The 27863-nt window shown below is 33.2% G+C and overlaps 2 protein-coding genes and 1 long non-coding RNA gene across 4 annotated transcripts; 2 read left to right on the forward strand and 1 right to left on the reverse strand.

The window, feature by feature from the left end:
- The first annotated feature begins 962 nt into the window (after positions 1-962).
- Positions 963-1613, forward strand: LOC125054142. Its single transcript, XR_007117666.1, has 2 exons — positions 963-1361; positions 1478-1613. It is a non-coding gene; the product is annotated as an uncharacterized LOC125054142 (long non-coding RNA).
- A 6762-nt stretch (positions 1614-8375) lies between these two features.
- On the reverse strand, positions 8376-11990 carry LOC125054158 (splicing factor 3B subunit 4). Its single transcript, XM_047655885.1, has 6 exons — positions 11795-11990; positions 11449-11532; positions 11185-11282; positions 10818-10994; positions 9308-9492; positions 8376-8863 (listed from the first exon to the last, which is right to left on the reverse strand). Exons 1-6 carry the CDS (start codon positions 11826-11828, stop codon positions 8413-8415), a joined length of 1029 nt encoding a protein of 342 aa, XP_047511841.1. The 5' UTR covers positions 11829-11990; the 3' UTR covers positions 8376-8412.
- Positions 11991-12440: 450 nt separating this feature from the next.
- LOC125054004 (F-box/LRR-repeat protein 4) lies at positions 12441-27106 on the forward strand. 2 transcript variants are annotated; one of them, XM_047655650.1, is made up of 13 exons: positions 12441-12838; positions 13220-13313; positions 13429-13621; positions 13696-13850; positions 13991-14115; positions 18841-18993; positions 19599-19696; positions 20145-20254; positions 21665-21820; positions 22541-22706; positions 23402-23587; positions 24131-24200; positions 25140-27106. In XM_047655650.1, exons 1-13 carry the CDS (start codon positions 12614-12616, stop codon positions 25248-25250), a joined length of 1842 nt encoding a protein of 613 aa, XP_047511606.1. In that variant the 5' UTR covers positions 12441-12613; the 3' UTR covers positions 25251-27106. The 2 variants fall into 2 exon arrangements, with proteins under 2 accessions (XP_047511606.1, XP_047511608.1); XM_047655652.1 differs by having other exon boundaries at positions 13432-13621.
- The last annotated feature ends 757 nt before the right edge of the window (positions 27107-27863 follow it).

The raw sequence follows: 27863 nt of genomic DNA on the forward strand, positions 1-27863 counted from the left end.
TGCGATAATGTTGCTTCTTCTGCTTTGCTACAGTCATCTATTGTCATCCGACTTGAGCAGAAGATTATTTCATTCTCATTAGGATTGCTTGTTCAAACAATCCAAGGTAAACGAATAAAGTATACCTACCGATTACTTTGTTTCTTATATTCATTTGCACTGACAAAACTAGACGACAACAATACGCAAGTCGATGAGATTGAAATAAAATTAATCATTTCGTCGGGCACTTTTCTTACTTACTTACCAGCAATGTGCCGTCCGTTGCCTACTAACAATACTAGGAACTAACTCCCAATAAGATTTACGACTGGCAATGCACCCAGAAACATTGAGAAGAATATTCCCGGTAACATGTTCATATCCATAAACCTTACTGGGAATTTTCCCGGGCCTGAATACGACCCTGTATTCCTGACCTACTTATTATCCTGCTGTTTTGATTAGGTTGACAATGAGATTTGCTTACCTCTGAAGTTTCCAACCACGAATTTCAGCGCTTGTATAGTTTAAATGATTACTAAGATAATCAAATACCATTTAGGTAGATTATCGGATTGCGAATGCTTGCTCAAAACCGATATCTACCTTATTTCTACCACTGATTTGTTATATTATAATATTAAACAAATCAAATCACTTATTAATCGATTGGGTATAAACTGGTGACGTTACGCTCCGTGTTGGACGAGTATCGCGAACAGAATAAACAGCGCGGGGCGCGCTGTGGTTCAGCGGCAAGCGTTGAGATATTGTGACGTCATTGCTTTCGTTCGCGCGGTCAGTAAACCTTGTTTGGTATTTTGCCCATAACTTTGTCAGTTTTGGTCGTAGAACAAAATTTTTTACACCTTATGTTTTAGTTTCTCAAGGACTATAAAACTGCATTTATAACATAAAACCGTTACGGGTCCCCATTGTGCAGTGATATTGTGTATTGTTGTACTTAATATGTATTAACATTTCAGTAAATAGTGTGCAAGATGAAATTGGAACACGTGGTTTGTGTGATTTGTAACGAAGACACTGACGAAAAAACTGTACGATTTACAGAGACTACGTTGAATAAAAGTAAATCAAAGTAGTAAGCTATGATTCATCGAATTTACCACCCTGCAAACGTGAACTACATCAACAATTATTGAGAACTGCCTACATTACAAATATATGGCGAAATTGTAATTTAAAAGAACCAACAATTCTTACACCTGAAAATAACGGTTGGAACTTAATTGATAGTCGTTACGAATTTAATTGGTATGAGGGGAATACGGTTCCATCTTCTATATACGACATACTTTTACAAGGACCTGCTGATACTGCCACAGCACAATCGACTGAAACTGAGGAATGCATTTCAGGTAACATACAACTATTTTATTCCGTAACATTTAATACGCAGTCCTATGTAAGCTTGATATTTAATTCTTAACAACCTTATTGATTCATTAAAATATTTTTTTTTTACTATTTTCAGATGAGGAAAACATTGTTAAAGAATCAGATGATGATGAAAACAGTGATAGCGAAATTTCGGATGATGCTGAAGAAAATGAATGTTAAAAATAATGTAGATTGCATAAAACCCAATAAAATACATTGCATTTACTGTATGCGTTCATGTAACATTTCTTATTTGCACGCCCTTAACGCCTGACGCCTGTCAAGGTCTTATGCTGTTCAAAACCGCCTGGCATTGTACATATTTACTCTGAGACGTTTACTTGAAAACATATAAAAATTTTAAGTATACAGGATAAAGTTTATTTTACCTCATCAACTTTACGTTTTCTAATTGATCTGTCATATACTTCTGCTTATTGTAATCGCCTGTCAATTTTTTTTTAAGATGTACAATAAATAAACTTTATCCTATTAAATTTTCAAATTTACAGAAACAAGTTTTGAAACTCAATTTACTTAACAGTCCAAAAAATAAAGGGGCTGATGACGTGCAGGTAGTGTTGCCCAAATGCAAGACCAAGACGAGACTTAGGCCAGTCTTGGTATTGTCTTGCGTCAATACACCTGGTCTCGGTCTTGGTATTGGTATTGCGCTCTCAGTCTTGGTCTTGGTCTTGATCTTGCAGCAAGAGTCTCGCAAGTCTCGCAAGACTTGCAAATACCTATTTGCCTATTGCTATTTGTGGGGGCTTGCGGGCTATCCTGGAGCATTCACCAATGTACAATGTTCATCAACCAATAATAGCAGGCAGGCTACAGGCATTGTGTTGAGATTAGCAGATTTCATTACAGTGTGCGTAGGTACATTTTTTAGGCAATTTGTCGTACTCGTGACTGGCGCGCTTTGCTACGTAGGTACTGTCGTTAAAGTATGTGTAAGTAAGAAACTATGTAGGTACCTACTACAACAAAATTGTATTCCTTAGAAAAATAATCGTCGTACCTACACGACGATTATTTTTATTTATTTAGTAAATCATCGCTGAAGACAATAGTCGCTACTAGAGTAGGTACGATAGAAGTTGATATACCGACACTGCAATTCTCGATGATTTTAAAACAAAATGCGTAAAGCAATATGACGTCGCTCATATTTGGAGCTTTTCCACGTTTCAAGTTTGTTAAAATCACCCACTTCCAATTTTGCAGTGCAATGTCTTTTAAAAAGGTATAATAGGTAATCTATATATATAAAAATGAAACCCGTTTTCCGTTGTCACGACATAACATGAAAACGGTTTGACCGATTTGTCTGATTTTTTTAAATAATATACCTTGAAGTACGAAGATGGTTCTTACGGAGAAAAATTAAAATAAAATTGAGTGAATCAGTCTAAAAACAACACTTTTCTATATTCCCATACAAAATATTCGTAATAATACTTAAAAGTGAATTTGAACTTTAATACCATAGCATAAAGTTCAAGTGTTAGTGGAGGGGTTCCGAGAAGGTAAATTTTTATTTTTTGACATAATGTATTTTGTTGTCTTATCAATTTTCTTTTTTTATCTTACTAGCTAGACCGGTGTCCCGAATAGCAGAATAAGTATTTTAAACAAATAAAGAATCGACTGTTAGGCGGTACGATGTTCGCCAGGCCAGCTAGTAATAATATAAACTAGGTATATTTTTATTACTTACAACAATTTTTATAAAATCTACCTATCCTTACGACTACATTCTTCCTTGCGAGGACAACATAATCTATTTGCGTCCGTTCTGAGCACCCGGAAACTTATTTTATTCTTTAGAACATGGGCAGTGGCGGCGACCTTTGACATGAAAGCGACGGCGGCAACACAAAGTCTAGAAGCGGACTAAATTTTTACCTATTTTGGTGGGGTTGTCAATGTTGGCATTAGCACAGAAAAATAAAATTAAGTAAACACAACGTTTATCCACTTTTTAATAACTAGGTATCCACGATAGAATATTTTTTCTACTAATTTCCTAAGGGTCGATTCGACCAAACTTCAATTTATTAACGAGTAACTATACCAAGAATAATCTATTCCATGATTTTAATCTCGAGTAAATCCATAGTCGTTTGTCCACGTAATCGATAGTATAATTGCGCTAGGAATAACAATACGCGAATAGCAAGAAAATGGTGAACGAATATAAAACTCGGCAAATAAATGTTGTTCTACAACGGGACAGTGTAAGAGCATACATCATGTCAACTCGATTTTGCCGTATTATAGTGTGAAAAAGTAGCTTTTAACAGGTGTCAAACGACAACAAAAAGTTTTTATTTCTTGTTTGTTTGAGGCTTTCGTCTAAAAAGGAACTTCTGTTGAGCCTAGTTGAATTTCATTCTAATATTATAGAAAATAAAAAATCTAAAAATAAATAAATAAATAATAAATTGTTTAAACGTTTCATTATACAATGCCAGACTATTAATTTAGTGCGTTGCGTTGACTTGAAATTAAAACACAGAATAAATATTTGTGAAATGACAGAAATCAGTTGATTGGACTGACTGACGCCATTAAATTATTCTAGGAATAGCTGTTATTCCGTGCGAAACGGCGGTATAGTAGCAATTCCCGAATAAGCCCACTATTCTTAGAATTTGTAGTTGGTAAAACGTAAAATTTATTTACTCTCGATTAACTGACGATTTATTCTAAGATTAAGATTTACTCTTGTTTGGTCGAATCGACCCTAAGTACTCAGTCTAAATATCTTTTTCATAATTTTTGTTTTTCAATAATATGTTGTGTGTAATTGAATGGTAAACTCTAAATCTTACTAGAGAGCTTTTTTAAAATAAACTTATTGAAAGCACTGACATGGCATATACACTTTTCAATCTTGCTGCTCACATTTTAGTACCTAGGTATCACTCACTATCTATCATTTACCGATATTAACAATGATTATTTCGAAATCAAAATATTCGCAATTCAATAGATGCAATACCTACTTAGTTATTAATTATCATCTCGCCCGACAGCTTTTAACGCTGTAGTGTTCGAATTCAAGCCAGTGTGAGAATGTATTTAAATAAAAAAAACTCAGAGCATTCAATTTATACCTACCTACTGCTGGGACATCTTCAAGGTCATTTAATTTTATACTCCTATACCAACCCTACCAAAATAGGTAAAAATTTGTGTGCCTCTGTCCGTACTCTTTGTCGGCGAATGCGGCGCTCAGTGTCAAATGCTGTGTTACACTTGTTGCAAACCGCATCTTTGTCGGTAAATTATCAAATAACTAACCTATTTAATACACCGACCGACCAACAGTTTATTCGCAGAACGTCACATTTCCCCAATCAACTTTGAACCTTAATTCTTTAGCGATAAACTTGAAAATCTGTTGATTGAAAATTTGATAGATTGTAGTAGCTTGATGTGCTGGCGTCTGTACCATAGTATTGGCTGCCGTAGAAACTGTTACTAGACCTACTCGACTCGCTGTTAGTTTTAAATTTTGCTAAATAGAAGAATAATATAAACTTTGAAACATAAGTTTCACACCTACATGATGTTTATATAATTTTGTTAACTATAATTTTAAGCACATACCAACCTACAAGTACTAACGTTAGATCTGCACATTAGACATAAACAAGCATAACATATTATTATAGTTAGATACCTACAAGGTATGAACTTTGCTAGAAAGTTATTAGGGAACAGATTTGTGAGTATTAACACGCTACATACTTAATAAATTGTTGAAATATAATAAGTACTTACCTACCTAATCAATACAATACGTTTCAGGGTGCTTTCAGACGAGCGGCACGTTGCCAATTACAAATACAACTGCAGCCCTTAGTTTAGTGTTATGATTTGTGATACCTACGGTTTTGATACTGGGGAACGTTTCTCAAAATCGGGATTGAAACCAAATACCTACTTAATAACGCCCAAATCTCAGTTTGTCTTAACTGCAAGACGCAAGAGTCTTGCAGGCTTAAGTATTGTCTTGCTCAAGTCTTGCAGGGTTCAGTCTTGGTATTGGTCTTGCTATAATAAGGCGGTCTTGGTATTGGTCTTGGTCTTGCAAAAACGCAAGAACAAGACCAAGACTGCAAGACCAAGACCGATTTTGGGCAACACTACGTGCAGGGCTGACGCCTGCCAGGTCATGGCTATTGCTCTTAGCATGTCATAAATCGTAAGTATACAAATTTCTAACCTTACAGGGAGACCGTTACTCCCAGGGTTCACTAGCTCTCCAGCTATTTCGACAGTTTATAATCTCGCGAGATAGATTACAATCTAACGGTGTTTACAATTTTACGTTAACATGTACATAAACACACATGCGTGGGTGTGTGTACGTGACTGTGTGTATGTGTCAACTATTTAATTATGGTTTGCTTTTTTTCTGTATCCTCATAGTTGAGGTCCAGTAGCCACAGTGTTATATAAATACTATATGTTCTATCTTGATTTTGTTAAACTCATAGTGGTGGTTACAAACGTTAGGTAAGCATTAATATTTGGAAGCATGGGCTAATAATGAAAATATTAATCCAGAACTAATAAATATAAACATTAATCACGTGTAGTTCTAACAATGAAAGACATCACATTACCACACCATTAGCCGTTCTCCATCGGAGTAATTACGGCATTAATATATTATACCCAGTAGACCCTTACAATACTGAAGAATGGATTCCCGAAAATTAGGGTCTTATAGAATCTTGCCCTTGCGAAGCTGAACAATAGTAAGTCGAGCACACGTGTGATTTAGTTTCGGAAACCTTATTTAATTCCATTAAAATATACGGCCTCCATGTCATGCTTTTGTATTTTGGGTCGAAATTGGAAAATCTCATGTTGGGATTGGTTAGGGTTACATAGAGGAAAATTACCAATTTGTTACTGCTACGTTAACGACATACACACTGGAAACCAAGTCAATGTATTCTTACAAAACTGTCACACTATTTAGGTACATTAATATTATTTATTTCGTAATCCTACAGCTAACAAAATATATATTATATAAAAAAATCAATCAATTACACAAAAAATATAGCCACACAGAATACATAATATTTACAAAAATGTTCAAACATTCACAAAAGGGAAAAAACAATAAAATTTGATGGATTTTGTGTAGTTTGATTGTCTTATGTAGCAGGACCAACATGTTTCCAAGCTTTACATCTTGAATATAATCCTCTAATTTGTAAAAAGCTTGTCTACAAAGTGTAGGTACTTATTTCTCATAAAAATATAAATTTTAATGAAACTAAAAGCGATATCCATAATGAATGTTTCTCGTCCCTACTTATTTGTCTTCAGGGTATGAATCTCTATTAATTAAAAATAATTATATTTAATAAATAATATTGTATTACAACAAACAACATATGCACGTCATTGATATTACAAATGCAATTGTACATTCTCGTTACGACGGATTGCGACGGTTGATTCCGACGGGATTATATTTATCCTCTTGATATTTTTTGTATAATATTCAAATGAGTTCATTCAAAGTTTAAATTTTTATAAAGACTGATTTTGTAAATATCTACAAACAGAAGCTATTTTGTGACTATTTTAATTAAAAGTTTGTAATAATATCAAGACCCGGTCAACAATCGCTTCATGGTACAACATAGAACGAGTGAACAGAGCCCGTCAACAAAGACGTTGCGCCAACTGAATGCTGTCTCCGATACGATTGACGTCTTTATATGTTCGCAGAGCAAGTTCAGAGTAGCGATAGGCTTAGGATAGTGTATTTTTACGAAAAAATAAGTTTGGACTATGAGTCCACCTCACTTGAACTAGGCCAATACGAAGCCGAAAGACACTTACGGGCAATAGGTGATCGCCTACTTAAGAAGTCATGTTTTTATCATGTATTTTTTTATATAATAGTAGGAGGCAAACGGGCTGAAGGCTCAACTAATGTTAAGTGATAGCGCCCAACTATGGACACTCACTTTGCCAGAAGGCTCGCAAGTGCCGGTCTTTTAAGAATTGGTACGCTATTTTCTCGAAAGACCCTTAGTCGAATTGGTTCGGAAATACTTCAGTGGGCAGCTGGTATAAGATATATATCAATCTGCCTACACTTAGGGCTTACAGCACCCAAGTAAAAGCTAGTATATTATGGTATAATCGAATTTATTTCAATTCAAATTTTCCGATCAAGTTGGTAGGTAGCCGCGGTCGGTCGCAAATAAGACATGTTTGCAATTTTTGTTGCTCCACTGCAAAATCCTTCATCGCAACATTACATTTTCATATTTATTTCTAAAATATTTTGTAGTTTGGTTCCTCGGAAATAAGATGAGAGGGAATTTTTATATTACCTTGTTTATGGTTATTACAAAATACAATAGTACTTCTTAAAATACAGTAAATCAGACCAATGTGTGCTGTTATATTAGATGTGCTACTGTAATTACTATTAAGGGGTGTGTTCAGATTTCATTTGAACATTGACCAACTGCTGACACGGCTCACGTGGTGATTCTAAATTTTAACAGCTGTAGGCGCGCGATACACCGACAGCTCACAAGAATAATATTAAGTATGTGTGAATAGGTGTAAGTAGTATTTAAGATATTGTTTTATAACAATAAATGAGATTTTAATATTGCTGTCTTATTCATTTCTTGCTTCCTCTCAAAGTCGCGAAGACTCCTTAATTGTCGTGGAGAGCCTGTCCGACAGCTTTGAGATAACTTCACCACCATGAATCTTTGATCCTACCCGTAAGGGTCCGTCTGTTACCTAGGTCTCTTGGTCAGACATCCTGTACTTATTTATATATTCACTTAATGCTAATTTCAATACCACTTATATTGATATTAGCACAGAAGGAACAAAGTTAGACCTTAAGAAGTTTTTTATTATATGGTGCCTCACGCGCACCTATATGTTAAAGGTTGTCATAGTATACATTAAAAAGTTTATATTAAGTAAAAACATATATTTTATTACTTATTTTACGACTTAATAATTATAATTTGGTTCCGGGGGATGGTGCGGGAAGGGCGGATGACCAAACGGCGGAGGTCCACGCGGGGGGAACTGCGGTCTGAATTGCGGTGGAGGGGGTCTCCATGGGGGCGGGGGTCTGGCCCCCGGTGGCGGTGGGGGGCCAAAACCAGGAGGTCCGAACGGTGGTGGAGGGAAGTGATGGAACGGGGGCGGTGGTGGTGGCGGACCTGGTGGTGGAGGTGGGCCTGGCGGGGGCATCGAAGTGGGGGGTGGTGGGGGAGCAGACATCGGTAACGGGGGTGGGGGTCTGGCGTTCATTGGGGGTCCTGGTGGCGGCATTGGGGATGGCGTAGGAGGCGGCGGTGGCGCCATCATCATTGACCCCAAGATTGTTGGAGGTGCGTCCGCGAACAACTGATGAGGTCGGTCTGCGTGTGATAAGGGATTTTGCGCCGCCAGCAACCTGAAATAAAATATGGTTCAATCAGAATATCTTATTATCTATGAAAGTAAAAAAGGCATTATTAAAAAGGATCTATAATTAAATCGAAATTAATGTTAAGACATAGGGAGCGTTAAAGTATTACGTCACGGAATTTTTGGTGATTCTTGACACCCCTACCCCCACATAACGCGCCGTAACATTTTCTGTACCCAATAGTAAAACGTTTCGTGACCACCTACACCACCTCTTTATACCTAAAAGTTACCATTATGTATGTAAAGTACTCGAAAGTCGAAAATAATATTAACAATAACACGTAATTCAATCCCAGCCCCGCACCGTAACGTTTTACAAAAGGTCCAAAAATTCCTTACGTAATACTTGAACGCTCCCATATTCAAAAATATAAAAGTATAATGTTTATTTATAAAAATAAACACATTATTGTAAAAAAAAAATAACCTTTCAGCAGCTGATCCGTGCCTTTCTCCCTTAACATCCTTCTTAAATGCATATGAGACTGATATTGGCCGATTGCAGAGATACTGATTGTTCATTGCCTCTATGGCTGCATCTGATGCTTCGAACGACGCAAAGTTTATAAATGCAAACGCCTTCGAGTTACCCGTTTCTGGATCTCGCATAACCTGAAACATATAAAAACAAATGATTTAACATAAAGATAATAAATATTTTGATAATGAATATAGATATACAGTGTAAACGCCATATTATTACTCGGCTTTGATTGGTTTAGCTTGTCTTCCATACAATGACACTTTCATCATAGCATTACCTCAATATCGACAACAATTAAATAATAAAAAGTATGTATTGCATTGAGCAGTGTTGGCCTAGTGGCTTTAGCGTGCGACTCTCATCCCTGAGGTCGTAGGATCGATCCCTGGCTGTGCACCAATGGACTTTCTTTCTATGTGCGCATTTAACATTCGCTTGAACGCTGAAGGAAAATCTCGTGAGGAAACCGACATGTCTTAGATCCAAAAAAGTCGACGGCGTGTGTCGGGCACTGGAGGCTGATCACCTACTTGCCTATTTATTAGATTTAAAAATGATCATGAAACAGATTCAGAAATCCGAGGCCAAGACCTAAAGAGGTTGTAGCGCCACTGATTTTTTTTTAATGTTTTTTATTGCCAAAATTAGTTAAAAATGCGAAGCCGTTACGCCTTATTGTCCTTTGTCGCTTTGTTCTATCCCGTAATAAACTCGACTGTCTCGGCATCATACGTACCGAACTTTCGAATAAATCAGGTCTTTTTGTTTAAATTAAAAAAAAAAAAATGGGATTTGTTGCACGTCTAGACAGACTGTTGTTATATTCATGGATCTGTACATTATCATATTCTTAGTTGTTCACAAGCTTTCAAGTAAAACAAGACGTCAGACGAAAGTAACAGACTATACGCAATAGCGTTCAAATAAGAATTGTTTTCTATGTAATTGCTAACTCTAGTCTGAAATAAACTTTTTCTTTTTTGTATTCAGATTTTTCTTCTTTCCATTTAACAACAAAATAGACACAGTCCCTTGAGTGTCATTATAATATAGAGTTTACACTGTATATTGTATATGATGTATATAGATATATATAGCGTGATAAAGTCTGCTCAGAAGTTATTAAAGATGTACATTTAGTAATTAAAATAAAATTGTATTTTTTTTCTGCAGAATGCAGAAAAAAATTCTTACAATTTCCTTAGGTTGGTTTTTCTTGTTAGACATACAATGGGATATTGCTTTCCATTTAACAATAACGCTATATTATGTCAGAACATATGCATTCTCTTCAGAGAGTTCAAATTTAAACTGTATATTATATTTTGTGATATCAGTCCAGTGGCTTAGCTGTCAACAAAGTTATGTTTACAAAACCCTGTTTTGCATCAATACTTTTCTTTAAAAAAAATGGCAAAGTCACTTTTGCATTTCAATCGCATGTATCACTCACCTTTGGTGTTTGCAGAATTACTCCAAAAGCAGAGAATGTATCATACAAAAGTTTTTCATCAACTTCAGGATCCAAGTTACCAATGAACACATTTGCACCCACATCAAGATTCTTTTGATGGGCTGATGCTTTATTTACCCTCACCGGCTTTCCATATAGCTTGATCATATTCATTACCTGGAATTTCGTAATCATTCTATAACACTGTTAAAATTCAGAAACTTAATATATTAGTTATATATGTATATTGTATGTGCCCTTGGTATAAATAGTAGTCCTAATTTTGTTTAATGTTTTGTGTAAATATATTGTATACGTATTTCTAAAAAACTCTCTTTATAATATGAGTATATGTACATATACTAACTTTAATTGCATAATCAGCATCTTCTTCACCCATAAACTCCACAAATCCATAACCTTGGTGAGTTTGAGTCACTCGATCTTTTGGCATATGAACATTAACTAAAAACAAAAAGAAATTAAATATTGCATTATTTTTAAATAAAGACAAATAGTATTGTTAGTACCTTACTTATAAAAAAATAATCACATCATTTAAAAATACTCATGTTTCTTTTTTTAATATGGCATTACCACAAAGTGTATTTATGGATTAAAATATACATACCCACAGGTCCAGCTTGTACAAACAACTCCCACAGTAAACTCTCACTAACTCTGTCATCAAGGCCACCCACATAGATGGTAGCATCTGAAATATTTTTAGATTAATGTGTTTTGTTGCATTTACATGCAAATACATAGTACGATAACATAATATTAATTAAAAAAAACAAACAAATTAATATAACTTGAGTGATACTTTCAATACGTGGATATTTTAAACTTGAAAGTAACACTCAATACATAATAATTATAGAATTTAATAACATAAAATGTTTGTAAATGTTTCCTAAAACATTGAAATGCTAACTTAAACATAATAAAACATAACCTCCAACTCGGTACGATACCTTGATTCCTTTCAGCAATAGGTCCTGCAGCCATAATGAATAAATAAAGATTTACTCAATATTTTACAGATATAACATTTTATTTTTTATAACTAGGAAATGTTACTATTTCGAACGATATTAGGGTTTAATCGTTGCACTAGTACAAAATAACAGAATTCCTGATCCTCAGACCTAAGTCCTAACGTCAAAATCAAGACATAACAAGTAGGCGACGCCAAACCACAGATAAAAAAATACAGATTACAAAACTCTCTAATACTAGACAAAATATTATTATTAAGAATGGGACTAGTTATAAAACATCTTTATAGAGTTGAAAATGACATCTTGTCTTGACTACAACGCTTATTTTTATAATAGATAAGTAAGTCACTATTAAAGTTCGGTGGCGGTTGTTATAGCAGATAATATGTTAAATGAAACAATTCATTTGAAGCTGGAAGTTGACTAGCATTTATCGTTTAAAATATGAGCCTATAACTAAATATGTATATAAAATTAGGGTTGCGATAAGTGCTACCATGAACCGTCTGTCAGTCTTTCGTCTCACGTCTGTGCCCGTCTGTACTTGACACTTGTATATACTTACTACTTTGTAGTTTGTAGTATTTAGTATTTACATTTTACTCTGTCGTAAGTCGTTAGACGTCGATGATCATTCGTCAAACAAAATATTATTTTTCATTGTTATTTTTTCTGTTTATTCCGTTGAAAGTTGGATTTTTTGTCTAATTTTTTTTTTTTTTGCCGGCTTTAGTTTAATTCCACTGCATTCTTGGGTTAAATATTTATCTGGCTGATTTAAATTTCGGCAACATGCAAAGTGCTTCAGACATTCTATCGTCTTTGTTATGGTTTAAAGAAAATAATTATACAGACGATGAAAATGATGCTCAAATAATAGAGCAATTTGTACAAAATGTTGAAGATTTTAGCTCGCAATACGGAAGTGAAATCAGTGTTTCATATACTGCATTTAATCTTCGTGGACCACCTTCAAATTTTCCCGACTATGGAGATTATCCACAAGCATTTGTTATGGTAAGTAAATACACTATTATGTTTTATATTTTATTGTCTACAAAAAATCTTTATAAAATACTAGCTGACCCGGCAAACGTTTGTTTTGCCATGTATATTATTTCTAGGAAACATTTTTTGAGTTCAATAAAAATAACTATCAATAATAAAAATAGGGGTTGATGAGGGGTGAAAATTAAGGGTTGTATGTATCATAAAAAAATTTTTTTTTGGGGTGGACACCCCTTATCACTTAGGGGTTTGAAAGATAGATAGTAGCCGATTCTCAGACTTACTGAATACGCATAAACATTTCAAAATAATCGGTCAAGCCGTTTCGGAGGAATATGGGAACGAACATTGTAACACGAGAATTTTATATATATAGAGATAATTTTTTAGAGGACATATGGTACATGGTGGGATGAGGCACCATCAGTGCAAGAGGACTATATGCCACAAAATAAAAATACTATTTCAAGCCAGGATTATGTAGGTATGTATATTTTCCATATACAATGTAGTTTCTGTAGTTTGTTGTTGTTCTAACGTTCTTCAATCCTGAGGTTTATAGTTGTTAAAAAAGATTTGATTATTTTTGTTTCTGACAGAAGTATCCTTTGAAAGAGCGGTTTATCCACTAGAGGTGGCTGTTTTTGAGACTTATAACCCTGGAGCCTTAGTAAGAATTTGGGCTTTGGGTCCAGTGTCCTGGATTTTATTATGGGAAGGTGAACCAGAGTATGCTGGTGATACACCAAGGATATTTAGTCCTCCAATAAGAGAAATAAACTATCCTACAAGGTATACATAAAAAAAATATGTTTTGTTTTATGTTATATTATTAAGGATTTTTAATTTTATTGTTTTCTTAAAAGAATACTACGTTTGGAATTCAACCACAAGCTACTACCATATTATACAGAACTTGATGCAATTTTAATGAGAGGAAGAGAACCACCCAGTGAAATGAAAATTAGGAATAACTTTTCATATTCAAGCCTTTTTTATAAAAGGACTCAGCCCGAGAAAGGTAATATAAAATTGAAATATTTTAATTTTAAAACTTTCAATTGTTTTAGTTTTTTTTTTAATATTGATGTAACCTTTGTATTAACTGTGCTGGGTTGAGGGTGTAATATTATAAATAATTAATTTTATTTTGTATTTAAGGTACATTGTTAAATAAAGTAATGGCATCAAACCTCCATGAGAATGTTGTACCACCGGCAATGATTCCAAAGACTAAACAAATTCTCGACACTGGACCTGAGTTGGGTGATTTTCAACGATTGCCAGTAAGTTCATAGCATTGTATTTACGTCAAAAGTATCCAAATTGAGCATACACTTTTTGTTTAGAGGGTAATTTAGTGTTAAGTATCTAAATCATATAATCATATAGACTTGTACTATGCATTTCCAATATTTATTATCAAGATTAAAACACGTCAAATCGATTTTTATCTGTAGAACCGATTTTTATACTACCTGGCGAACTTGGTACCGCCTAAGACAATGAATGTCGTGTTACAGATTAGCTGAACTTAATTTATGATTTTATCAAATTACAATTAATACAAATTAAATTTTAAGTTCACTACTTTATTAAGAAATGAACACAAAACGACATAAGCGTCTGAATGCAGGCATAAATATTTGACGACCAATATGAATGTCAATACTTTTTCAATACTGACATGATTCTACATTTTTAAAATCTAATATACGCCGCTATCCCTAATATTATGGATATATTTTGTCAATTTGAAATCTTTATTTGAATACGTTCTTTAATTTGAGGAGAGAATTTACCGTATCGAGGGGATGAAGATTAAGTTACGAAACCCATGAATATTTTGTGTTGGATTTTGTCCTCTTATTTTTTTTAATTTTTTTCGATGCAATTGTTTTTAATAGTTATTCTGCAAATACAACAATTAAAAACTATGAACATCAGTCCCGCGGCCCGCCGTTCTCTCGCCGTTTGAGCAAACCCGAATTTGTTTTATATAATAAGTCAACATACATAATATTGTCTTTTACACATTTAAAGAAAACACTTTTTTATGTAAAACTATGTAAACACTAAAATTATGTAAAATAATTATAAGTTTATAATAATACATAGGTAGCGTCAATCCATTAAAAAAGTGTTTTCTTTCAACATATATAATTTTTTTTCGCTTATTGTAATAAATTACAAGGACTTAAAATATTACGCGCGTCATTTCCTTGAAATTCACGTGTTTCGATGGAACCAAGCACGTGATTCAGTACTCGGCGATTAAGCTGAAGGCTGAATTTTTTTATTTTAATTAAAAACATTTGTAAAGCTAGTGGCTCTGTCTTTAACAGCTCTGGTTATACATTTATTTAAAAAATAACCACCCCTGATTCTTACTCCATTGTGAAGTGTAACCTATGGTTTAGTACAAATTTGGAAACTATCACCTATATCGAAAGCTTTAAAACATTCAAACAATTGTGAACCGTCGCTTTTAATACCTAGGTAACACTGAAAATGTTTAGAAAATGAAAAACGGCTTAATGTAGAAAGTTGCCAACACTTTTATTGTTTTTGGAAGTATTCTCCGTTCCTCTCTACACATCGTCGCATTCGATCATTGAGAAAAGCAGTGGGCCCATGCTTCCTTAGGGGTCTCTTCTATGGCATTTTCGTAAGAGTTTTAGTTTTGCCGCCAATTCACAAAAACAAATGACAAATGAATGCAATATACTACATTAGGTTACCAAAAAATTCTAAAATTGAAATTCAAAAAAGTTTTCATTAGCAATGTTTCTAACTGGTCAGTTCTAAACATTTTCAGTGTTACCCACGTATTATGATGTATTTTCATGACCATAGATGCATTTATTGACTACAATTTGATAAACTTTAATTATTTATTTATAAGAAATCTTACATCTACACATATCAATATTATGAAAGAAAACACTTAGACAATAAACATTGATAAACACAACAGAAACATTGCTTGGTTTTTAATTTTCCTTTACTCGAATTTGTCTTAACTCTTACAGTAATCCATTAGAATAGATACAAGATTAATATATTCCTTCATTTGACGTCATATCATTTGTGTTAGTCATAATACATATATTAAATTAATTAATAATTTATTATATTTTTTGTCGTATAAATTATATTATTAGCATCTACATGTATGTATGGAATTTACGTTCTATGTGCTTATGTATCCGATGTTTGTTTGTTTTGGAGGAATCATAAGGATCTAGGTATTACCAAGTACCTATTCGATCCTTACAGGTAGGGTACATAAACGTATAAAACCTCTCCAAGGTTGGGTACCTATTAACCTGGGAAAAGGCAAAAGGCAACTATGGCTGTGCGTTCTAATTTGCATAGAGATGATTCTTACTATATTAAGTTTACCACGGACTGAATACAAAAGTTGAGTTGACAACTATAATACTTATAATTACTTACTTACAATGTTGAATTAATGTTGAGTGTGAGACTAAAAATGAGATAAATAAATATGTATATGTTCATTTACGTCTTTGTTACGAAAATGTATTAATTGTAATGTTCTGCTGATTCTTATCAAGGTATTTTCGCATATTATAAGTTTTTTATTTGCATAGTCCGATAGCTTTTTGGGTTTCAAACTTGAATCAAAAGTTACCTACTACAAAAGATATTTTTGTTTATTCGACGCTTTACAAAGTGGAATGTTTCTTTCGTTTAATACTAAAAAAAATTGTTTGTAGTTGAATACAAAATCTTCTATAATGAAGATTTTTTTTAGTTTACTTCAGTAAATTGTTAATTAGTTTTGCTTTTATGATAAACATTACAGACTAATAATGATTATCGTCTAATTATTACCAAGAGTACATCCGCGATATTATTATCTCTATGGGAAACGAAATACAATGGAATATTAAATAATTATAACACATAAAATTACCTTTGTTCATTATTGCAATAAATATTAATGTTAAAAATGTCTTTGGTTAACGCGAATTAAAACATAAATTAAAGAAAAATTATCTTATACTCAAATGATTTTACTAGTATATCAAATTTAAAAAAAAAAAAATTAAATGGAAATCTACACGTTAACGCCCTGAACATTGATTAAAACAAATCATATTAATAATATTGCATTTTATTAATATGATTTGTTTAAATCTAGTCATAAATATTTGACAAATAATTCATTTTGTTTTTTTGACACCATTAATGTATCAAAAATATCTCGATAAAACACCCGGTGACGTCAGTCAAGCTAGGATGTTTAGGAAATGTCAAATTATTGTTAATTGTGATCTATTAATTGCCATAAGCACAACTAGATAATAACAATAATTATAAAAGATGACCTCAAGAGACGGTCATTTAAGAGATTAATTTTTTCTTATTGTCATCAACTGTGTTTATTGAAACAGAATAATATAAACCGACGTACACGACTAAACAATAAGAAGTGGTTACAATAAAGACATTTTTTTTTTAATCAAATAAAGATACAAATGTAAATTCTTAATAACGGGTGTGATCTCTTGCCAAAATATGTTTTGGGCAGCAATTCGGAGTGAACGGAGTTAGTTAAATAGTGTAAATTAAATACCGGTAAATAAAGAAACTTCTAATTTCACATTCAAGCAATTGAATTTCATTTATTTGAAATCGAACTTAGAACGTGAATTTCCTTTTTAAAGAAATTTCTTTTTCAAAAGAGTTTTTTATGTTACATCGGATTCATAGATAAAAAGTAAAACTTCTTTAAATACAAAAAATAAGGCTTTGAAAGGGTTGTAACTATATTTTGTTAAGATTTTTCAAATAATAAAATGAAAAAAACAATGTTGTAAGTAATGCTGCCATCTTGTCTAGTCTATGCATGCTGTTTAGTATGCATTCCTGCAAAGGACATACCTCTGAGGCATGCGAACTTCCTTGAATTGTTTTTATGTAGGCTTTTGTTTAGTCACTTATCCTTAACATAAATACATATCAGTGTATAATGCATTTTCCATTCGTTATGTCGTAAGTAAGTTATTTGTATAAAGTATTTACTATGTAACGAACAATTAAAAACGTCATTTAAGTTAAAAAAAATATCAAACCGTTTTTGTTTTAAAATTCCTAATCTTTGACGAATACAACATGAGTATTGTCGCTGTTGTGTGTGGACAACCCTTATCACTTAGGGGTATGAAAAATAGATAGTAGCCGATTCTCAGACCTACTGAATATGCATATAAAATTTGGTAAAAATCGGTCTAGCCGTTTCGGAGGAGTATGGTAACTAACATTGTGTCACGAGAATTTTATATATAAGATATAGGTGATCAAGTCTTCTGTGTCTAACATATGAGACGTGTCGGTTTCCTCACGATGTTTTACCGCAGGTGCAGGAACGCATGCCTTAGGCGATTAGGTCTACACTGCTCCCAGTTCATATAACAGTTGAACATATACTTTTACTTATTTTTATTTTATTTATTTACACTTCGTAACAAAAAACAAATGACAATACATAAAAATTATAAGGCATGCAACAAGCGATCTCTTCCAGGCAACCCTAGTAAGGGAAAAAATAGTAGATAAAGTGCATGAAGGTGCAGAATTATAACCAAATTTTATAAATAAAAATATATACAACCTTATTCTAAAATAATACAAAAAAATAATAATAAAACAAACTAAAAACTAAAAAGCTAATTTCATGGATTCAAGGATTGCGATGCAATACAAACGAATAAGAAGTACAAGAATTAAAAAAGTCACGATTGAGCAGGATAGGATATGGTTAAGAAATGATTATGTAGAAGAGTTTTAAAAGATGTTAGGGTGGTAGCCAATCGAATGGAGTCGGGCAGCCTATTCCACAACTTAATGGCGGAGATCCTAAACGAATTGCCTAAGAGGAACGAGCTGTGCGATGGAATTTCCAATAAGCATCTATTGGAAGAGCGCAACGTATACTTTTTTATTAATTTACTAGTGACAGACGCAATTTTGTATTTCAGGATGAAACCATACTAACTGTGATGAAGTACCTTGATATGCAATCTCTTTGTCGGTGCGCACAAGTCAACAGGCATTTTCGAAGGCTGGCATCTGATGCAATTCTCTATCGGAGTATAGATTTACGGCCGTATTGGCACTGTGTTAGGTCACAGGTAATAATATAATCTTTGCGTTGCTACTAGCTACTCAACTAACTAGTCTGTTGCTGGTGATAGTATACAAACTAGTATTTAATATTATTGTTTAAGAAATAATATGTTTCAAAGTAAAAGATACGGTGTTAAGAAGGTATATGTAAAGTAAAATTTGCCAAAAATCATCGTAAAAAATTGAATTTATAAATAGTTATTTTATATTTTTTTAATATTATATATAAGTTTCATTGTTGAATTTTCTCTTACTGTTACTGTCTGAAAAATTCCTTCTAGTAATTTATATTTGATGCTAAAATAGTAGAAAAGTTCTAGAAGATTCAATTAGTGTAGAATGTTTTTTCGCGATCAAACATAAGTAACTACACGAGAGTGATAAAGTCAAAACGTTAAAATTAGGTATTTAATACTTATGGCATGTACCATACAGGATTTTTTGTTACTTGATAAAAAGCAATACTTTTAGGTCTGGCCTACAGATTTCAGATTTGTTTCCTGATCATTTGTTTTTTCTAATAGGCAACTAGGTGATCAGTCTACTCTGCTTGTTGTAAATCTACTAGTGCTATATAATTTAAATAATTGTTAAATTGGTCTATCTTTAGGTGTTGATGACATTGTCAAAACGTTGCAAGTTTCTTCAAAAACTTGACCTGTCGTGGTGCGGAAGTCACTGTATGGTTCAACCACATTTTGTTGTCGAGTAAGTATCTTAAAGTTAGTCACTGGTACACAGTGGCATAACTATACCATCTGGGGCCCGTGGCAAATCTTCTTTCGTGGCAATTCTCTTGATGGGGCCCTAACAGTAAAAATCGTCCCTTCTCAGTTTAATTTTAAAAAAAATTGATAATTTCAGCCTACCTACTCAATTACGCGTTGTATATGTCCCACTAATGGCCATAGTGGACCTCCTCTCTTAGGCGAGAGGGAATGGTCTGTAGTCCCCACGCTAGACTCTTCAGGAGACTTAACATTCATCCATAGAACTTAATATCTCTTGGGCAGGGGCCCTCTCGATTCGGGGGCCCGTGGCATTTTGCCAGCCCTGCCACGCTTGTTACGCCACTAGGGATTATTAAACATTCAAATGATGAAAGATTTTTTGATTCCTTATATCGATTAAATAATATTTAATTGTATTATTACAGTTTTCTGAAGGACAGCGGCGCGGAGTTAACTCACTTACGGATGAATTGTTGCAAATTTGTCGACAACTCCGTGTTAAGAGCAGTTGTTGCGACATCGGCTAATTTGCAAGGTAACTTTCCTGTTATTGTTTTTTTCCTACATTCATTAACTACAAATAGTATTTATATTAATTTGCTATTTAAGTATTATATGATGAATGCAATTAATAGATTTAAATTTAAAGAAAAGTAATGTTTATTTTAGAGACCTTTAAAGAAAGTGAAATATGTATAGGTTACTTGCATCTACTTCACTGCTATCATGAACACTATGAAATGTATAAACAATATTACAAGAAAAAGCGACGTAATTTTAAGTACTGAATCTTAAAACTGAGGATTCAGAATCGTACTTATCCACTTTTTCATATAAATATAGCATTATTATTTTACATATGTTACTAACTCCGCTGGCATAGCGATCCAAAATAAGTCTTAGCCTACGAAACTAGAACCTTTGACATTCGGGCGGAAATCGCGTTCTTATTAAAACCTATTTAGTCACAAAATGTGACCAATATGAAAAAAATAACATATATAAAATAAATTTATCCTAGACAATCCTTAGTTGTAAGGACCTCTTCACGAGTAAAGGCCATCTCTAGATAATTTATTTTCTTTTCCATCCAAAATAGTTCCCCTGTCTTTCAAATCCCAAATGGTCTAATGGAATCCCTGTGTTCCATTAGACCACCAATCCAGTGGCCTATCTCTTCTTTTTGATCAGTCAGTGATCGTTCTTACTAGATTTTAAATGGAGAAAGAAATAACAAACTAAACGTTTATTTGTTGCGCAATTTGAGTTCATATAACATTATTTAAATTAGTTAAATAATTTTCCAATATATTCACACTCATACAGTAATGAATACATTGACATAAATTGTTTACGAATATAGGAATAAAAATCGATGAAACTTCATCTCTTTCATTTAGTATGATACGGGTAGAGACAACATACCTGAAGAGTTGCTAATGTAATTCATCTGATTGAACGGTATGGAAAATTCCATTGTTGACGGTTTCAATTTTCGCATGCATCATTCATATGAATTTATTTATAGATTTTTCGAGCATCCAGCTGCAAGGGACTGTTTTATTTAAATATTATTTATTGATGCCCGAGAATAGTTATTCGTTTTGACCTTTTTATGTAAAAGAAACTTCTCGAAACAAAAAATGGTCACCGTCTTGTAAATTGTGATACGTTTAAAAATTTTGAATAAGATTTTGAGCCCTACTTATTTTTAAAAATACATATATTAAAGCTGCTTTCACCAGCAACCCTAGTTTATACTATTATGGAGTGACAGCAAAAAATTTTACAATAAAAAAAATATAGGAAACATAAAAAGAAAAAATAAATTACAGACTCAAACAAACATAGAACAAAACATGCCAAATACTGAATTCCTATCCTAGCCAGCTAATATAAATTCTAAAAGTAAATAATTTTAATAGGTTTTAATGTAATTTTTCAGAATTATGTCTTCGCTCTGTAGTTACCTGTTCTGATTGGGCGTGTCTAGTGACGCTAACGAAATTAAAAAGATTAGATTTATACAGAACTCATATAAATACAAGCGCCGCTGTGGCTATAATACGAGCGAACCCTGGATTGCAGCATCTTAATGTTGGTATGCAAATTATTGCTCATCTTTGTACCCTTACTAAAAATGTAAGAAAAGTATATTTTTTGTTATTCAATGTTTTTAAGGTTTTTTTGTTATAAGATCTTGTCTCGTCAGATTACTATATGTCAATAATTTTTCATTATAGATACGTAAGAATGGTTTCAGACGACTCTATAAACGGTATTGAGACATGCGCCAGGACAACAAAGATTCTAATTGATTGCTTGTTTCTATCCTTAAGCGAGCATTTTGATGTTCTTTCATCTTTACACACGCAAAACAATTTTGTGCTGCAAATAGATTTGTTTCATCGAAATCGGGCTAACATCTCCAAAGTAACAGCGTTTTAAAGTGTTAGTTAGTTAAAACTCACTTTTCGAACTCACACAGCGGTTTTTGCATCGGCGGTCGCTCTCAAATCAGTCGTGAAGCAGTCATTTTATCATTTGGCATTCTGATAAACAATAAACTACAGGCTCCCACCGTTTCAGTGAAACCGCTGTGTGAGTTCGAAAAGTGAGTTACAGAATCGCAGGGCTGTTCGTAAATTTGCTCGCAGCGTGACGTCGTACGTCGCGGTCGCTGCTTCCAATATTACCGTACCGTATTTTACGTACTCGGTAACTTTAAATCATAGGAAAAAAGAGACATTTCTATTACTACGTTATCCCTAAATATATAAGCTATTATTTCCGAAATATTATATCAGCTTATATATTCTAGGTTCGTGCAAAATGATATCTGGTATGGATGAAGTTGCAATCGCACTTGGGGCTAATTGCCCGAACCTTATGTCGGTGGACTTTTGGAAGTCTTACTCTTTAACAGCTGTTGGGATTCGGGCACTTGGTCATTGCAAGCATTTGCAAGAACTGGATGTTGGGTGGTGGTAAGTTACATAAAACCTTTGCGAATGAGAACAAATTTTATTGCCAGCAGTAATACCGCTTTTTTAGAATCATTTAGGAACAAATACTGTCTCATTTGATTCTTGTATAACATTTACAGCTAAAGTAGGGAATGCCATTCGGTATCTGTTTCCTGAATATTTATTTCTTAATATGCTGTCAGGTGACCAGCAGCACCGTTTTTTGCTACAACATTCTCGTTCCACCACCTCCAAACACCATTGTGCCCGGAATAAAATACTTTTTCGCGAAAATATTCGAGATTTCTTGAAACAGAATTTTTGTAAAAATTCAGTCACAATATCTTCTATAATATATTTTGTACGTGGGGATGGAACTGTTCTTCCATATAAATATGACAAATATTCGACTTGTTTTAACTTATTACTTACGACTTTTTTAATTTATTTAAACTTCGACCTTCGAGTATGTAAATTTTCGCGTTTAAATAAATAAAACTGTTATTGAAGTTTAGCGCTACCTCGTTCATGCACGTCCCAACACCAACGCGTGCACGGAAAAAAATATTTTCGTGAATTTTTCGCAATTGTAGATTTACCGAGAGATGTTTTGCGCATAATTATTCCGTATTGCGTTTAAGTATACTGTGAGTTATAGCGGATGAAACCGCGGGGAACAGCTAGTAATAATTTTTTAAATTTAATTTCTATTAAAGCCTCCAAGCGGGCGGTTCGGGTGAATGGTTAGCGGCGCTATCTGGTGGAGAACTTCGGAAACTGTTTCTTGGCGCTTTGCGTGGAGTTTGCGATCGGGACCTAAGGACCTTATTGCCGCGAGTCAAGAAACTGTCGCAGCTGGATTTGTTAGGAGTGAGAGCTGTAACACCGGATATTTGTTCTGAGTGAGTTTTTCTAACACTTGACTCGTAAAAGGCCGATAATGCTCGAAAGACTGACTTTTGCCCTATTGGAAAATGTTTAATAGTAACAGAAGAAAATTGCAGGACTCGCGCATATCTCAGAGCATGTATCATAACTGGTATTAGCATGATTGTTTCAATATTATATTAAATACTCGTAAATTGTTATCTCTGCGTCGATGTGTTAATCTTAATTAAGTTAAATATTTAAAAAAAAAAACAGTGGCGCTACTAACTTTTTAGGCCTGGGCCTCAGATATCTGTATCATGATCATTTGGAAAATCTAGTAGGTGATCAGCCTCATGTGCCTGACACCGGTTTGCTCACCATGTTTTCCTTCACCGTTCGAGTGAATGTTAATAGCGGACATAGAAAGAAAGTCCATTGGTGGTCAGCCGGGGATCGAATTTACGAACTCAGGGATGAGAGTCGCAAGCTGAAGCCACTAGGCCAATACTGCTCTGTTAACTTTTTACTTTTACACTCTGAATATCAACCTTAAATATGGTTATTCTTAATTTCAGTATATTAGCGGAATGTCGAGAGCTGAAATTGCTTGATGTTAGCTTTTGTGATCAAATACACGAGGCACAAGTAAGTTTAATCTTTAACACAAACATTATATAGCCATATTAATTTTTAAATATTTCTTATTTTTTTTACCGTCGGTAAAACGTTTTGTTTCCCGTATTTAGACATACAACATAAAGTTAAGAAATTCGTACAATGTTTTTAAAATTGTATTAAATTCATGATAAGTTGATTATAATACATATGTGTTTTAAGAAAGAATGCAAAAAAATTTAATTTTAGTATACCACTTTTGAAAATTTTAAAAATACTCATTAAATAACTAATATAACAAATTCATTCAATCGTTCGACTTAAAAAAAATTACACCTTAAAGAGTTTTTGCGACTAACGCAGAGTTAACTCAACAGTGTTCCCATGAGTTTATATTCTCGATACCATGAAAGATCGCTTGAGCGTACCCAGAAACGTGTACATACACGAATTTGACTTAAGTTTAATTCGTACATACAATTTACTAATAAAATAGATATGTTAATCTAATATATAAAATTCTCGTGTCGCGGTGATTGTAGTTAAACTCCTCCGAAACGGCTTGACCGCTTCTCATGAAATTTTGTGTGCATATTGGGTATGTCTGAGAATCGGACAACATCTATTTTTCATCCCCCTAAATGTTAAGGGTGGTCCACCCTTAATTTTTTGTTTTATTTTTAGAAAAAAAAATTATTTTTATTTTTTTATGATACAGCATTAAAAAATACATACAACCACTAATTATCAACCCTCTACGATCAACCCCTATTTTTTAATTATAAATGATAAACATGACAAAATGACGTTTGCCGGATCAGCTAGTATATTATATAAAAATATACATTAAATAGTTTGAATAATAAAATAGATATTGTGTAGTGGTTTGATACTTTTATTTTATATGCCAAGAGTAGCAAAATCTAATAATTTTGAATTATTTATATATTTTTTTATATTATTCTTCAGGTACTAGAATGGCGTCGTCAATATCCACACGTTAGTATAAAGCGATCGTTCCAGTCCGCTAACCTCACAGCGGCTCCAAATTCATTATTTTTAGCACCCAGTCTGGAGTAACTATTTAAAGTTCAAAGAAAAAACTACGGTTTCTCTGAGAAAATATCCAAGGTGTTTAAACAACGATAAGATTGTCAAGTCTAAATATAAATTTAATTATTAAAAATTATTCTAGTGATTTTGGAAGACTGAATAGTCAATTGAATCTCTCATAGATAAGATATACATATATTAGATCTTCTTTATTAAAGGCAACCGTCAATTATCTTAATAATTAGAACCATTATTAATTACCGCTAATAATTAGCAGTAAGTCCATGTGTTCATATTCCAATATGTCACTTATGACATACCAAATGTCATTGTCAACTGTCAATATGTCAAACATAATGTAATGTAAGCTTTATATGTTTCAAAGATTACTTTATAGTGTTACAAAATTTATTATTACTTAACTGACTGATACTTAACTGTATTTTTAATTATAAATTGCGCTTGTCAAAATTTTAATCAAATTTAATTATTTTATTTCTAGCCCCTTTCAAAAGCTAATTACAGTGTTTTTACTAAAATACTTATATCTCTTTCCATCTTAGAGTAATCACAATTTGACAGGAGACGAAAGATTAATTTAGTTATACTGCAATTAGACGCATTTAGTCAAAAAGGAAATTCGCTAGCTAAATTTGGAATTGGCGTTGTTACTTACCGTTTTCATAATGCTTTAATATAAAATCTAGTTCTGCTAGTTCAAGTAATAATACTTAGATAGTATCTGCTGGTTCCGAATCGGCTTAACTACTAAGCTACACACACTAAGGATTTTATGTACTTACTAGGAAAAAGGCTAAAATGGTACGCCCAGTCACAGATTATACGTACAAAATAGCCGTAAAAACTAAAAAGTGACCGAATTTTTGATCGCCTACGACATATGTCGAACTTTTCTCATCAAAGTTTTAGCTACATTAGGAAGAACGTTGCCTTATCAAGGCAATTAATAAAAATTCCATTTAATGTATATCTAAATGTTACAACGAATGCAGCAGTGCAGTAAATTCTACTGGTACAATAATAATGGTTAATTTTAATTACACATTTTTATCAACCGCGTAAAAAATTAACTAAGTTATGTGAATATTTTACTTATATATTTGCAGCTGATTACATGAGTGTTTTGAATATATTTAATTATTAATTACACTAATTATCACACCGCCTGATAAATTGGATAATATTATCTATTTTACTTATTAATTATTATAAGGACATTGAATTTGATTGCAACACTGATTATTGAAATTACTTAAGAGTCTGTGGAGAAAGAGAGAACGGGTTTGGAAACCGCTGTACTACGCTTTTTGTGTTGACAGCAATGATTAGTCATGTCATATTTTTTTCTTTGTGAATAGATTAAGCGACGCGGAGATAGATTAGATATCATTACCGCTACACTGGTTCTCTTTCCGCACAGACTATCTGTGTTCATTGTATATTCTAAGAGATACATAAGTCTGCATAATATAGGCGTATTTTAAGAGGTATGGGATGCGGTGCAATTCCCCTAATTATAATTCAGTCATAGTATAAGTGCTGTTTATACAACGAAATAAATCGGCTGGAAGGGCCTTTTATTATATATTTTATATATAAAATATCATTGTGTTATGACACGGTCCGCTAGCTTGTGCGCTACTAAAACTTTTCCATACTTATTTATTTCGTGGTTTTTACTCATACAAGGAACTTTTCGCGGCAAAAATCTGAAGAAGCGCCATCTTGTGGGTACATGTTCTTGCATACCCAGGCACGGTAGTATTACTATCATTGTGGAGTTTTTAGACTTAAGTATGCCGATGAGTCCAAAGGTACTTGTATGTTGTAGAATATTTTATATAATAAAGTTTTGAAAAATATGTGTGTTTGAATTTTGAGTTTTAAAAATATGTTATCCCATTAGTCTGAGATTTTTCTTGACCTATTAGTCTCATATCTTTAGAGTATAGGGAGCGTTCAAGTATTACGTCACGCAATTTTTGGAGATTATTGACCCCCCCCCATGTAACGCGCCGTAACGATTTTCTGTACCCAAGTATAGTAAAACGTTTCGTGATCACCCAGTGACTCTTTATACCTAAAAGTTACCATTATGTGGTGTAAAGTACTGGAAAGGCGAAAATAATATTAACAATATACGCATAATTCAATCCCCGCCCCGCATCGTAACCTTTTACAAAAGGACCCCCTCCCCAAAATTGGTTACGTAATACTTGAACGCTCCCATATCCAAAAAAACAAAAGAAGCGTATAGTATTGTCTTTTATTGACATAACTTTCATACATTTAATAATAAAACAAATTTTTTAATTTTTATTTTTTTATTGTAAATACATAACTTCATTCCGGTAAAAAAATTTATTTATTATTAAAAGAAGCGTATTCAATTTCATTAAAATCGCCGTACAGTATAACCACCTCGAACAGTTATAAAACAACAGCGGATAACTTAAAATAATTCATATCTAAAGGTATCATGAATATAAAAAAAATTAAGATAACGATCAACAATTTCAATCAACGCACTCAAAGCGGGGGGGATCACAGATCTATGCGTGTAAAAGAAGAGACGCAAAATCCCTAAGTTGAGTAAGTACAATTATCACGAACTATCAA

The sequence above is a fragment of the Pieris napi genome, chromosome 11 (assembly GCF_905475465.1).
Source record: "Pieris napi chromosome 11, ilPieNapi1.2, whole genome shotgun sequence".
Lineage (NCBI taxonomy): Eukaryota > Metazoa > Arthropoda > Insecta > Lepidoptera > Pieridae > Pieris > Pieris napi.

Coding starts and splice junctions, on each gene's coding strand:
- LOC125054158 (XM_047655885.1), bottom strand. CDS start 11,828: ATGGCTGCAGGACCTATTGCTGAAAGGAATCAAG. Junction 11,533..11,794: donor TATTGCTGAAAGGAATCAAG/GTATCGTACCGA, acceptor AAAATATTTCAG/ATGCTACCATCTATGTGGGT. Junction 11,283..11,448: donor TGTACAAGCTGGACCTGTGG/GTATGTATATTT, acceptor TTTTGTTTTTAG/TTAATGTTCATATGCCAAAA.
- LOC125054004 (XM_047655650.1), top strand. CDS start 12,614: ATGCAAAGTGCTTCAGACATTCTATCGTCTTTGTTATGGTTTAAAGAA. Junction 14,116..18,840: donor GTGATTTTCAACGATTGCCA/GTAAGTTCATAG, acceptor TTTGTATTTCAG/GATGAAACCATACTAACTGT. Junction 18,994..19,598: donor GGCACTGTGTTAGGTCACAG/GTAATAATATAA, acceptor GTCTATCTTTAG/GTGTTGATGACATTGTCAAA.